Here is a 13,267-nt window from a genome sequence, read left to right as displayed (position 1 = left end):
TTTATGTAGACTTATTAGTTTATTTATAAGTGTATATTGATTTCAGAGAGAGGAAGGGAGAGGGAGAGAGAGATGGAAACATCAATGATGAGAGAGTCATTGATCGGCTGCCTGCTGCACACCCCCTACTGGGGATCAAGCCTGCAGTCCGGGCATGTGCCCTGACTGGGAATCAAACCTTGATCTCCTGGATCCTAGGTCGATGCCCAGCCGCTGAGCCATGCCGGCTGGGCTAGACTTATTAGTTTAATTGATGCTTCATTTTGACAGATCTAGAATTAACTTTTCTTTTAAATAAATTCTTTGTACTGGGAATTGGATAGTGAAAATAGCATTATGTTTTAACTGGTTGGGTTATGTTCAAATATTTTAGAACCATCATTTATGTACCATTGATATGCAGGTGACTTTGTCTTGTCATGAACTACAGTCCGTGATATGGTCCTGTCACTTCCTGAGTATTTCTAGCCCATTTCTGGTTATCCCACCACCTATTCCGGGCGATCATCGCCTCTCTCCTGGACCTCTGCGGCGGCCTCCTCACTGCCCACCCAGACACTACCCCGCCTAGCTATACTTGACCAAAATCAACTAAAATTTTTCAGCAGGTTGGAATTAGCTTTTAGGATGAAGACAAGTCACCTTCATGGGGCCTCCCCTCCGGCTTTCTACTTTCCTGCACCTCAGCCTCCCCCCACGCCCCCTTGCTCTTCTTTAGTTTCTTCTACTCACTGGTTTTGTCTGCTCCTCAGCCGTCATGCCTTGTCCCTTCGTTTCAGTTCAGGGACATTTCAAAGACTCTGGGAAAGAGTCCTTCACCCCTTAATTAGGTCATGAGCAGGCTGTGCTGGCAGTGTCTCAGCTTCACTGTACTTGGTGCCGTTGCAAACTTTGATAATGTAGATGGACTGGACTGCAAGCTCACAAAGGCAGGAGCCATGCCTGTTTTTACTCAGTGATGATGCCCCTGGTGCCTGCATCTGGCACAGGGGCGGATACGCAGTAGTAGCTTAATAAATATTTGCTGAGTACTTGAATGAAAGTTTCATGAAAGGCTTTTTCTCAGCATCATGAGGATGGATGAATACAGCCCCACTTTGCTGTAACAGAGCTCACTCACAGCCTAGAGAAGGAGACAGGTACCAAAAATATTGTAATGTAAGCTAGATTGCAATTAGGGCTCGGAAATACTATGCTTTCAATTCTTGAAAATGTACCATTCAACTGACCTTTGTCAATCAATTCAAAATGAGTGAAGTATAATGTTAAATAGCACAGACAGTATTTGTGAAAGTCTAACCTTCACACAGTAATCCTAGCTCTAAAGGAAATAAAAAGCTGAACAGTCAGTATTAAAAGTTGAAAAGATAGAATAAAATGCATTAATATCTTTAAATTCCAGGACATTATGCCTGTGAAGCTGGCCTATGTGTGGGAAATGAGGAAATTTTTAGTACTGCCAAGCATTTTTTCAACTCCGTTCTACTCCGGCCCTGGGTTGTGGCATGCAGCACGCGCTGGGTAAGAAGGCTGGCTGGCAGCGCGTTCTCGGAGGAGTCAGGTGATCCTTGTTTGAAGGCAGCTGCTTGAGGTTCAAGGCAGTCAGTGTCCCCTCTCTTCTGCCTCGGGACAGCTGGTCATTCTCAAACTCCTAACAAGCCTCTCTTGCTCGTTGCTTGCTGGGGAGGAGGGAGATTATGCCGCCTGTTTCTGATTGATCCAATGGGAATTACATTGATCTGGTGTCTGGCCTTGGTTCTTATCAAGTGGATCGCCTCTAAGGTAGGCCGTCTTTATTAGGATTGTAACGTTAACCATTAGTTTTTATATTTGGTAGGAATGAAATTACTAGTCAGGTTTCTTCTCCTTTTGCTTCAGTTTTTATTTCTCTAATTAAAAGAGTTCTGAGTTTTACCCGTCGGTGGAAAAGCTTAGCATTACTGTGTGAAATGTTTATTCTTCCCCCACCTTATTCCTTCCCGAGGACTTTTCATGGTGTCATTCCTTGGTATCATTCCTTAGCAGTTCAACTTTTAAGATTATAAAATTATTAAACAATTTAGACTTTTAGTGTACATATTTTAAACATTCTCTTCTGGAGGTAAAGAATTTACTAATGCTTATAAATTTAAAGTATAGTTTTTGAGGATTTCCAAATAAAATGATAGTGTATAAACTTTTTAAAAACTACCACCCTCTATTATGGTCTCAAGGTCTTGCTGCCACTAAAATGCATGCCTTACTTATAATACATTGAAAACATTTAAAATTATTATATGTCTGTTATCTTTTTATTTAAATTCTAAATATCAGGCTTGAGAAATGCTTGTTAGAACGCTGGCCATTTACCATCTGGAAGAGTGAGAGTTTAAAGTAGCATATATTTAAGAGTATAGTGTTTGAAATTATTTTTCTATACTCATATGAAAAGGATTATATTTTTTATCCACCATACAGCTTTTATCTTCCTGTGTTAAGAAATTGAAGAGTATTAACTTAAAATTTACAAAGTGTCACTATTTGCCAAGCCACACAAAAGCTCCTTCCTATATAGTTATATTTCTTTTTCAAGCAAGGTTTTAATTCTTGGTGTGTAATTTTTTTCACACTTAAGCATAATTCTTTTACTTGAAGCAATTCTCTTAGTAACACGAGAAAAACTCTCTTAGATCCTTGGGTCTTGCAAGTTAAGAATTAATTTTGTTGCACTGATGGCTGTTTGCTCATTGTGTTTAAAGGATTAGCTTGCCAAGTTATTGAATGAAGGTCAAGTTAATATTAATGCATTAGTTGAATTGTGGATGTTTTCAGAGACTTTACCTTTTATAAAACCACTAAAAATTTAAGTTTTTAAGCAAAAAGAATGCTAATACTTCGTGATTTTTTTAAAAGTATGTTGTTTGTATAGGGACTAAGAATGGGAAGAATACTGTTCAGTGGGTCAGTGCAGTCTTTGACAAGGCACTCGGACACGAGCATGTTTTTTTTGTATATGTAAAATGAACTTTGGCTGGGCTTCATCTTTTGCAGTATGTTACTATTTTTCGGTAATGCTACCAAAAAAATAATTTAGTGCTACTGTGTCTAAGCCCTTTAACCATCAGTTTACTTACCAGAAAAACTAGGCCAATAAAACTGACCTCAGAGATCCTGTGTGGGTTGTGGGATTTTGTATGAGAGCACCTGGAATATTTTCTGGCACAGAGTAGCAAGGAGCTCAGCACGTGTTAGTTAATATATCATTACATTTTCCTTGTAAGGGAAATACACATGCTTTTTCATAATAGATCATTTTAGTGGAAAAGTTGAACAAGATAAAAACAATAGCACCTAAGATATCTTTGGTCAGTTTTAAAACATGTTTGTCTTTAAAAGTTATGTATTAACTGATCTTGGGAACAACTTTTACACCTTTTGTCATTTATCTTGTGGAAGAATGATTCACCCCGATTCAAGGTAGTGAGTGTCTGCAGTGGATCCTTTGGAACCTGACAGTTTAACTTGTTTGTGCTGCAACTGTCAGTTTCTGATTACCTCAGCCTCACCCATCTTTTGACCTATACTAGTTTGCTTTACAAGTTGTTCCCAGGATGGCTAAATTAGAAAAGTCACGAGTAGGAGCTCCTCAGTTATTTCCATTCACTGGTCAGGTGAAATGGGAATGTGGATGATAGCTTAGAGTGTTTTGTGGCTGACAGTGCAACACAGGAATTTGGTTAACACAGGAATTTGGTTAAATTTGTTTTACTATTTTTATTTAAAATAGAATTTTACTAATATATAGCTTTTAAAATGGTAACATTAAAAATATATATGTTAAGTCTGGTACTGCAGTTGGTGTATAAAGCACATAGAAATGTGTTTTAAATACCATGATTCTGCCCTGGTGGGTTGGCCTGGTTGACTGTAGCAGCGTCCCACACACCAAAAGGTTGCAGGTTTGATCCCCAATCAGGACATGTATGTGAGGCAACCGTTTGATGTTTCTGGCATTGATGTTTCTCTCTCTTCTTCCTTCCTCTCTCTAAAAATCAATAAACATATCCTCTGGTGAGGATTAAAATAATAACAACAAATAAATAAATAAATAAATAAATAAATAAATAAATAAATAAATAAATAAAATACCATGATTCTAATATGGAAGTCAAATTTTTATTGTTATAATTTAGTGTATTTTTCCGAAATGAGTTACTTTAGATTATTCTACCTAGACTACTTAGTGAGAGAATTTAATCTTGATCCGTGAGGTGATGGATGAATGAATTGAATTATCACTTGGGATGTATTCATTAATGTTTTCAGATACATACATTTTAAGTTCATTCTTAAAAAGATTTTTGTTTCACTTGGATTTATTTCATAAGAGTTATGTCTTGGCTTAGTATAGCATTTAAGCTAGTGGACAAGAATTACTTGTTAGTAAAGAATAGAATAATTTGAATATTTTGCACATCCCTATTAATATATTTTTAAAATTAAATTCTACCCTTTTTGCCAGGTTTTTATTATGATTACTACAATCCCTGTCATTTTAATATCTAAATCAGTGCCTCTATAAATAAATCTAAAGTGATTATCTTAAAATAAATTTGGTATGTTAGTTATAATCTAGACAATGTTCATTACTCATTTTTTGACTTACAGTGTTTTATTTAGCAGCTGATATTAACCTTTCTCAATCTTTAATATGTGAAGTGATAAATGAGATTTTACCTTTCTAATTAGTAGCTGTTTTAGTAAGCACTCTTCCTACATTAAAAATAATAATCCAACCACTCTTTTAAGGACTGTTAGAGATAATAGGTTAAAATTCATTTTAACAAGCTATTATCCAAGTTATTGGGCACTAGCAGGTTGATATCTGTTGACCCTGACAAGGTATTACATAATAATATCTGTAGTCTCACCAGTATGATCTGATAGAAATATTTCCACATAATATGCTTTCCAGGCTACTAGGTTTTCCACTAATAAGGGAGTATTAAGGGAGGCCTGTAATACAATATGCTGAATATCTTTGGAGTGGGGATTGGAATAGCAGGTGTGAGTGGTGCCTTTCCTTACCAAGTGATTAAAGAGGCTGTTTGCTCTAGAATAGATAGTTCACCATGAAACAGTGCAGAGGCTTCCTTAGGATATTGTGTTGGGGGAAAATGCTTTAAGTATGATGCTGCCAGGATTGTGTTCTGTATGATTTGGTCCCTTGGGATTTGAGATCATGCTTTTCTGTGTAGTTTTTTAATAGTAGATTCTTTTTTTTTTAATTTACATTTTTATTGATTTCCAGTTTGGGGCTAGTATGAATAATGTCTCAAGATACATTTTTATGTCTGTCTACTTTTAAACATAAAATATATTTTAAAATCTCTCAATGGCATCCTGTTTTTTTGTTTTACAAATTCATTGTCTTCTCAAATCTCTTTGAGTACATTCCTTTTTTTTTTTTAGTACACTCTTTACATGTGATTTTTTTAAATTCTCATTTCTTGCTAGGCTCTGGGCCATTTATTTTCAGCTAATGGGTTTCTTCAGATGTCTGATGGTTCTTGTCTGTCTGCTTATTTATGTTTAAAGGAAGGGAGTAGTAGTAAAGCAGTTGAGCCATCTCTCTTTAGTTCTGCTTACCCCTGCAGAAGGTCTCCCCCAGGTGGACTTGTCTGACATATGCCAACATCGAATCTCACCTACACCTGCTCCTCACTCTGAATCCATATTTAGGGTCGTGCTTAACCATACTGGGTTATGACTGTTTGTCTTCCTTACAACTATAGATTTCAGCAGCAGATGCCATATCCAACTAATTTCAATTTGTATATCTAACTTTTCTTTCGTTGTGCTTCATAAATAATAAACACATTTGTTGAATCGAATTTTATATCATATTTAATTGTCATGCATTAAAAGTGTGTGTGTATTTGTTTTTTAGAGGCGTGGAGCTATTTCCTATGACAGTTCTGATCAGACTGCATTATACATTCGTATGCTTGGTAAGCATTTTTTATTTTCTACCAATATCAGTTAACTTTATTAACATCTGCTATTATTTGAAATTGAGATTTATTTAAATAGGTAGCTTTTCATCACTGTTTGCAGCAGGGATAATCTGTTACTTTGTAACTGAATCTAGAAACCAGTATTGAGTGTGATATGAATAAAGTGGCATTGGGGTTATAGGTAATTGAGAAATTGGCTTAATAGCTGGGACTGTCACTAGTGCCCAATTTTAAATTGCATTCTGAGTATTCTTCCTAAAGTCTTAGATTCGTAGAGTTGCTAAGTACTAAGTAGATGTCCGTGCCAGCACAGACAAAGGCGAGGCCGTGGAATACCTACCTGATCAGAGAGTCCTGCTGCTGGGTGTATTTTGTTCTCGGTTGGCTGGTGAGGAAGACCATTTGTCTTCTAATCTCAGTTTTTAAATTTTTAGTGTATTATTTAAGTCCACAAAGTAAAATGAATTTTCACGTATATGTATATAATTTCTCTCTCTCTCACATTTAGCCCTTTACCCCCTCTTTCTTGATCCCTTGTACTTTAATTCATACTGTTAAAAATGTAATGTTAGGATTCCAGTAGGCAAATTTGCCCACCTTTTCTTAGAGGCATCTTCCATGGCGACCTCCTCATGCACAGTTCTTCCCTCAATTCTATGATACTGAGATTCCTTGTCTTTCACCTACTTTTTTGTTGTTGTTTTTTGCCTTTTTCACTAATTCCTTTTCATACTCTTGAGCCTAAATGTTCTCCAGGGCCCTGTTTTTGCTCTTTCCCTTTCCCGCCCTCTTTAATTTACCTTGTTATCTCATCTGCCTCAGTCTCATTCCACTCTGGTACGTGTTGTCCCCTTTCCTCTTCACTGTCGCCATCTCTCTCCACATCTATTCAGGATGCTGCTCTCACTGAAACAGAGATTTAGACTTACGGTTTTTAAAACTCTGTGGAACTTCTCCACATGGGCGTATAATGGGTACTTCACATTTAACTTGTCTATTAAACAAAAGATTTGTGTTCCCAAGGCTGTTCATTTTGCAGTCTTGCCATCCCAGAAAATGTAACTCCATTCTTCTGGAGTCATTCTTGACTTATTTCTTATGTAATCTACGTCTACTTTATCAGCAAATCTTCTTGGCTGATATCTGCAAAATATAACCAGAATTTTGCCACCCCAGTTGTGTTACCATCCTATCTAAGCCATAGTTGATTTTTAACTATAGTCACATTGTTATACATTAGAGCTCCAGAACTTACCTTGCATAACTGAAATGTTGTACCCCTTGACGAGCATCTTCCCATGTCCCCCTCCTCACAAGCCAGTTATTACATTGTTTATTGCTCTCAGTCCTTCACTGGTTTCTCTGTGTCTACCTATGTAACTCTACTCAACTCTAGTCTACCCTGCCAGAGCAAGTCTTTTCACACATAAGTTAAATCACTCTCACTCGTATGTTCAGAATTCTCTAATAGTTTTCTATCATAGAATAATAGCCAGAGCCATTGTAATGTCCCATAAAGGTCCAACATGATTTGGCCATACTACCTTTCTGACCTCACCTCCCACCAGTTCCCTTCACTGACCTCACTTCGGCCATGCTGACCTCTTTGCTTGACCTAGAACATGCCAAGCATACTCCCATTTAAGGGTATTTATTTATACTTCTCTTTCTTGCACCTGGAAACCTCTTCGTCCAGATAACCATATGGCTCACAGCCTCACTTCCTTCAGGTCTCTGCTCACATGCCTCCTTTTCAGTGAGGCCTTCTCTGACCACACTAATGAATCGCTCCTCCTCACCTCCTCCCTCCTGTTCCTCTTACCTTGCTTTCGTTTTCTCCATTTTACCTATTGCCATCGTCTTTAGAATGAAATTATTTATTTTATTATTTGCCTCATTCCATGAAAGGATAAGCTTCATGAAGACAGGGACTTGATGTATTTTGCTTACTGCTGTATATCCTGAGCCTGAAGGGTGGTTGGGTGCTCAGTAAACATTTACTGCAGAGTGAAGGAACTACCACTTGAGAAGCGATTAAACATGTTGGGATGGACTCCTGGCAAATGACAGGAGCCTTGAAAGAAATGATGGCCTTACTTAGAGAAACAAAGAGTAAGCAGGAAAGCCTTGGAGGCATGTAGAATTGCAAGAGCACAGGAATAGGGACTGAAGACAAAGGTCATGAGCCTGGAGGCTGAGGAAGTGTAGTGGAGCCTGCAGAGCGAAGTTTAAATCCTGCTCACCCTTTACCCTAGCTTCCTGGCATGGACCTGCCACTTCTCAAAATCTTAGTTTCTACATTTGTAAAATGGGATAAAGGTCCTATCTGTCAGAGTTGGTTAGAGAATTAAATAATGTCTATAATGCCCAAAAAGGAGTGCCCAGTCCATGGTTTGCACTGGTGCTGTATAGAGAAGTACATCTGCACATCATATGGGTAAATGCAGAAATAATACTGAGCTTGTAAAGACTAAAGTGTAAGCACCGGCTGGTTTTCTCAGTGGATAGAGCATCAGCCCACAGACTGAAGGGGTCGAAGTTTCGATTCCCAATTAAGGGCAGTTGCAAGTTGATCCCCAACCCTGGTCAGGGTGCCTATAGGAGGTAACCATTCTATGTCTCTCTCACATCAGTATTTTTCTCTCTTCCCATCCCCCTCCCTCCCTCCCTTTCACTATTTAAAAAATCAATGGGAAAAATATCCTTGGGTACCCTGGGTGAGGATTACAGAAAGAATGAAGTGTAAGAGCCAGCTAAAGGCCTGGGTGTGCCCCCGCCAGTGAGAAGGTAGAAGAATGATCAGATTAAACAAGTCAGAATCTTTAACATTTTAATTTTCTGTACATTAAAAAAAATTGTAGGCTGCTTAAGAATAGGTAATGTATTTTCTATTTCTTCATATCCCCTATGCAGGGATGGGAACCTTTTTTCTGCCAGGGGCCATTTGAATATTTATAACATTATTTGCGGGCAGTACGAAATTGTCAACTTAAAAATTAGCTATGAAAAAAAGCTCCTAGATTTATTGAATTTCGAGTCCAGCCTGCAGTTGCCTTGGCAGGGCCAGACCAAATGATTTGGGGCCGGACGTTCCCCATCCCTGCCCTATAACCTGTAGTATAGTGCTAGGTACAAAATAGACGTTCATAAATATTTGCTTCTCCCTGTGGCTTTTTAACATTTTGTGCTGAGGATTTTTTTTTAACTCCATGTGAGTAATAAGATATTAGGTTGAATTATCATAACACTTAAGTCATCTTTCAGAAGGCTAACTTTAAAATATAGATTATAATAGTCATTATTGTAGGAGTAGATGTAAGCAAAATAAAAAACTCTATTTAGCCTTACAACTCAGTACTGAAAATTTATATAAATCAGCTCTTAACTACTTATTCCATATATATTACTAGTGGGCCACTGCTTATGATGTGATGCCACATAGACCTTTGTGGCATAGACCTTTCCAGATGGCAGCCTTCTAAGCCTATGTTTTATCCTTGATTCTGTCCAGGAGATGTACGCGTAAGGAGTCGAGCAGGATTTGAATCAGAAAGAAGAGGTTCTCATCCATATATCGATTTTCGTATTTTTCATGGTAAGTGTTGGCAGACACAGTATTTCTCTCAGACGTTGATAAACTTCAGATCTTTATAAAATTACATAATTTACCAAGGGGAAAAGACTATAAGAGAAAACTCTGTTATGTTTGGTATATTTTAAAAACATTGGGTCATGATAAATGACACTTCGTTCCTAGATGATGTTTGTAAAATGTTTAGGGATAATTAGAAATATGAAAACTGATGTACTTACCTTTTTAATTGAAATGTGAAATTACTTTGGTACATTTTTTCTTTGAAAAAAAATTTTTTTCTTGAGTTTTAAATTTTATTTTTCGATTATAGTTTACATTCAGTATTATTTTGTATTAGTTTCAGGTGTACAGCATAATGGTTAGACAATCAAATACTTTACAAAGTGATCTTCCCGATATTTCCAGTATCCACCTGGCACCATACATAGTTATTACAGTATTATTGACAATATTTCCTATGCTGTACTTTACATCCCCATGACTGTTTTGTGACTTTTAATTTGTACTTTTTAATCCCTTTACCTTTTTCACCCAGCCTCCCAACTTCCCTCCCCTCTAGCAACCATCTGTTCTCTGAATCTATGAGTCTATTTCTAAAAAATATATCTTTAAAATTTTTATTTTGAATATTTTGTTTTCACTACTCCAGATATTTTTGTGCACATGACATTGTCTAAAGGTATTGCAAAATTAACAAGGTGTATCCTTTTGGTTTATTTGAAAATACACATCGCCTTTAATGATGTTGGGTAGAATGCATGTTTTGAAAACAAATATTGAGTGGGTCTGGCCCATAATGGAGAAAAGGGAAAAAACAGAACTTCTAAAACCTTTCAATATTAAACACAGTAAATCTGGTTTTGGAGAAGTTCCAGTTTTGGTAATGTTGGATAAATTATTTGGATTAATACTCTAATTAAAAATATTAGAAAAATTGGCAAAACATAGAAGATGTATTTGAGTATATCAGAATGCTGTTAAGGCAGAGAGATGACCTACTTTTTCAGGCTACTTGCCTCCTCAGTAGCATCTGTTGATTCTGGGAAAGGTAGATAATAAGCTGAGCAGAGATTCTGGTGAACACTTAAGGCTAGAAAAACAAAAACAAGTCGTTATAGCTCACTGAGGTTTGGAGATTGGTCCTGTAAACTGTTGATGTTTAAGTTAGAAACCCCAAAATGCTAAACCTTAGAAACAAATCCCAGCTTTGAAACATCTTGATCAGCGATTAGATTAAGGTGGTCTGTGACTTTAGTGCCTTAGTCATCTGCTAGAAGCAAACATTAATCCTCTAAGTCTCAAATCACCTCTGAATTTTTCATATGCAGTATCAAACACTGAATTAAAAATAAAAACTCATAAGGAGACAAGACAATGTGACAAAAAAATGAAGTGGAAACAACAGACAATAGAAATATCCACAGGGGATCCTAATATGGAATTATTATATGTGGGCTTTAAAATAACTAAAAGTAATTACATTGATTAAAAGAGAGAGAGAGAGAGAGACAGGGACAGGATTGAGAACTTCCTTGGAGAATGTAAAAGAAGAACCAAATGGAAATTCTAAGACTGAAAAATGCCATGCCTTAAATATGAACTCATTGGAGATGGTTTTAACAGCATATAAGACCAAAATGAAGAGATAATTAGTGAATTGGAATATGGGTAAGAAGACAGTATTTAGAATGAAACAATGAGGCAAAAGGTAGAAAATACAGAAAAGACACATGGAGTATGTTCTATTTACATATTGCTCTGTACCGGTCAAGAATTGTGACGAATCTGGGATTTTACCTTCTTAGCTAACAAGTTTTTGCCTGTTACTGCTTCATGGGTGCTGGCAGAAGACACAGGACCCCTGGATCAGAGACAAAGGACTTCATTATTCATGACACAGCAACGTGAATATCATATTGTGTCAGTTCCTCCAGCACCCCCCTTCCCCATGTCCTACAGTGGCAACAGGGAAGGGATTATGTAGATATTTTACAAACAGTGAGTTTGCATCACATTTGAGGAATAATGAGCTTGGGAATTTAGCCCTTTTATACTAAGAATACTCTGTGTCCCAGAGAAAGATCTTACTTATTCCTCAGGGATACTAACTGCAAACACAGCCCTGAGAAATGGCCCAGGTAAAGATTGGTCAGGGCTTGACATTCTTGGCACATCCACCAAGAAAGTGAACTGACACTGGGGCCTTCGTGGAGGATTGCTTCTCCCACTAGTAACAGCTGACCCCAAAACTTACTGGCATAAAACAGTAACCCTTTTTTATGATCAGTAATTCAGTGTCTTTAGACTTGTCTGTGCTTCACAATGTTTTCACCTTCACCTGGGGTAGTTCAGACAGCCAGAGATGGCTGGGTTGGCTCCACTAGGTCCATATGTTGGGGCCTCGGTTCTTCTCTACATGTTATCTCCTGGGGCTAGAACACCCAGGATGGCTTCTGCACTGTCCTATCTGGCGCAGGGATGGGATGGCTGGAATTTCCGGGATTGGCCAGGAATTCTCTCTGTAAACGGTAGTCTCAGGGTAGTTAGTTTTGGCAGTTACCTTCCCCCAGAGCAAGCATCCCAAGAGAGAGGAAGTGTGGGAGTTTCTAGTCTCTGAGGGTCCGGGCCTGGACGCTGGTGCGTCATGCTTTTACATTCTGTCGATCAGCTGTCACACAGTTTGCTCACATCATGCAGAGAGGGCATGGACCCTACTTGTCAAAGGGAGTAAGGTTAAAAGAACTTTCAGTCTTCTATCTTTAATCTGACCCAAAATGTGTTGAAAGGTGATTAGGGTCCCAGGAGAGGAGAGGGAGAATGTAGCAGAAGCAGCCTTTGAAAGGGTAATGCTTGGGAAATCTCCATGGCTTGATAAAAGACATTAAGGTACAGGTTCAGGAAGCATTATGAATCTCAAGTACAGTAACATTACAAGAAAAGCACACCTAGCTATAACAAAGAGTAACTTTTACAACCAGAATCAAAGAGAAAATATTTAAAAGATAGAGAAAAAGAAAATTATTACCTTCAAAGGAGCAACTATGAGATTGCCAGAAACAGGTTGTTTAATTTTCAACAGAAACCAGGAAACTAGAAGATAACTTTGAAATGATGGGAAAAAAATAACTATCAAACTAAAATTTTCGCTGCAAACCTCCCTAGAGAATAAGAGAAAAAGGGACTTCACCTCTTACTAAGGCCAGCAGAATCTTGATACTAAAACCTGACAAGCCCTTATCACTCATGAGTATAGATGAAACATCCTAAATAACGTTATTAAATTAAGTCTGCAATTTATAGGAAGAATAATATATTTTGTCTCGATTTATATTTTTCCAGAAATATAAGATTGTTTTAACATTCAAAAATCAATCATTATAATTCACCACATTAATAGAATAAAGGAGAAAAGTCATGGGTAGACCTATATATACCACAAAAGCGTTTGATAAAATTCAGCATTCATTTCTTGTCAAAATTTTGAGCAAGCTAGGAATACAGAAAAACTGATTTAATCTGAAAAAGGGTTTTTACATGAGCTATAGCCTTTCTCAAATCTCTGCTTTCACTCAACTCTCTGGAGAACAGGCGACTTCCTCCTTTCCTGTCCCTCCTCTTGAGTAAATTGGCTTACTCTAAGTGGGCTGGGCTGGAATAAGAGCTCCGGATACGCCTA

At 37.5% G+C, this 13,267-nt stretch overlaps 1 protein-coding gene across 4 annotated transcripts in view; it reads left to right on the top strand.

The window, feature by feature from the left end:
- The window catches only part of PDE7A (phosphodiesterase 7A), a gene marked incomplete at its 5' end in the record, with an annotated part of 157,338 nt that overhangs the window by 114,852 nt on the left and 29,219 nt on the right, over window positions 1–13,267 (top strand). For 3 of the 4 annotated variants that reach the window (XM_081116882.1, XM_081116881.1, XM_081116880.1), the window contains 2 exons: window positions 5,930–5,990; window positions 9,508–9,591. In XM_081116882.1, coding sequence (XP_080973008.1) covers window positions 5,930–5,990; window positions 9,508–9,591 — 145 coding nt within the window. Of the gene's footprint in view, window positions 1–1,722; window positions 1,783–5,929; window positions 5,991–9,507; window positions 9,592–13,267 lie in introns of those variants that run through there. The other variant, XM_081116883.1, reaches the window with a different exon arrangement.

Source organism: Miniopterus schreibersii (genome assembly GCF_964146895.1).
Source record: "Miniopterus schreibersii genome assembly, chromosome: 17".
In the NCBI taxonomy this organism is placed as follows: domain Eukaryota; kingdom Metazoa; phylum Chordata; class Mammalia; order Chiroptera; family Miniopteridae; genus Miniopterus; species Miniopterus schreibersii.
The sequence above is the reverse complement of the archived record's forward strand: the minus strand, read 5'-3'. Positions and strand labels throughout refer to the sequence as shown.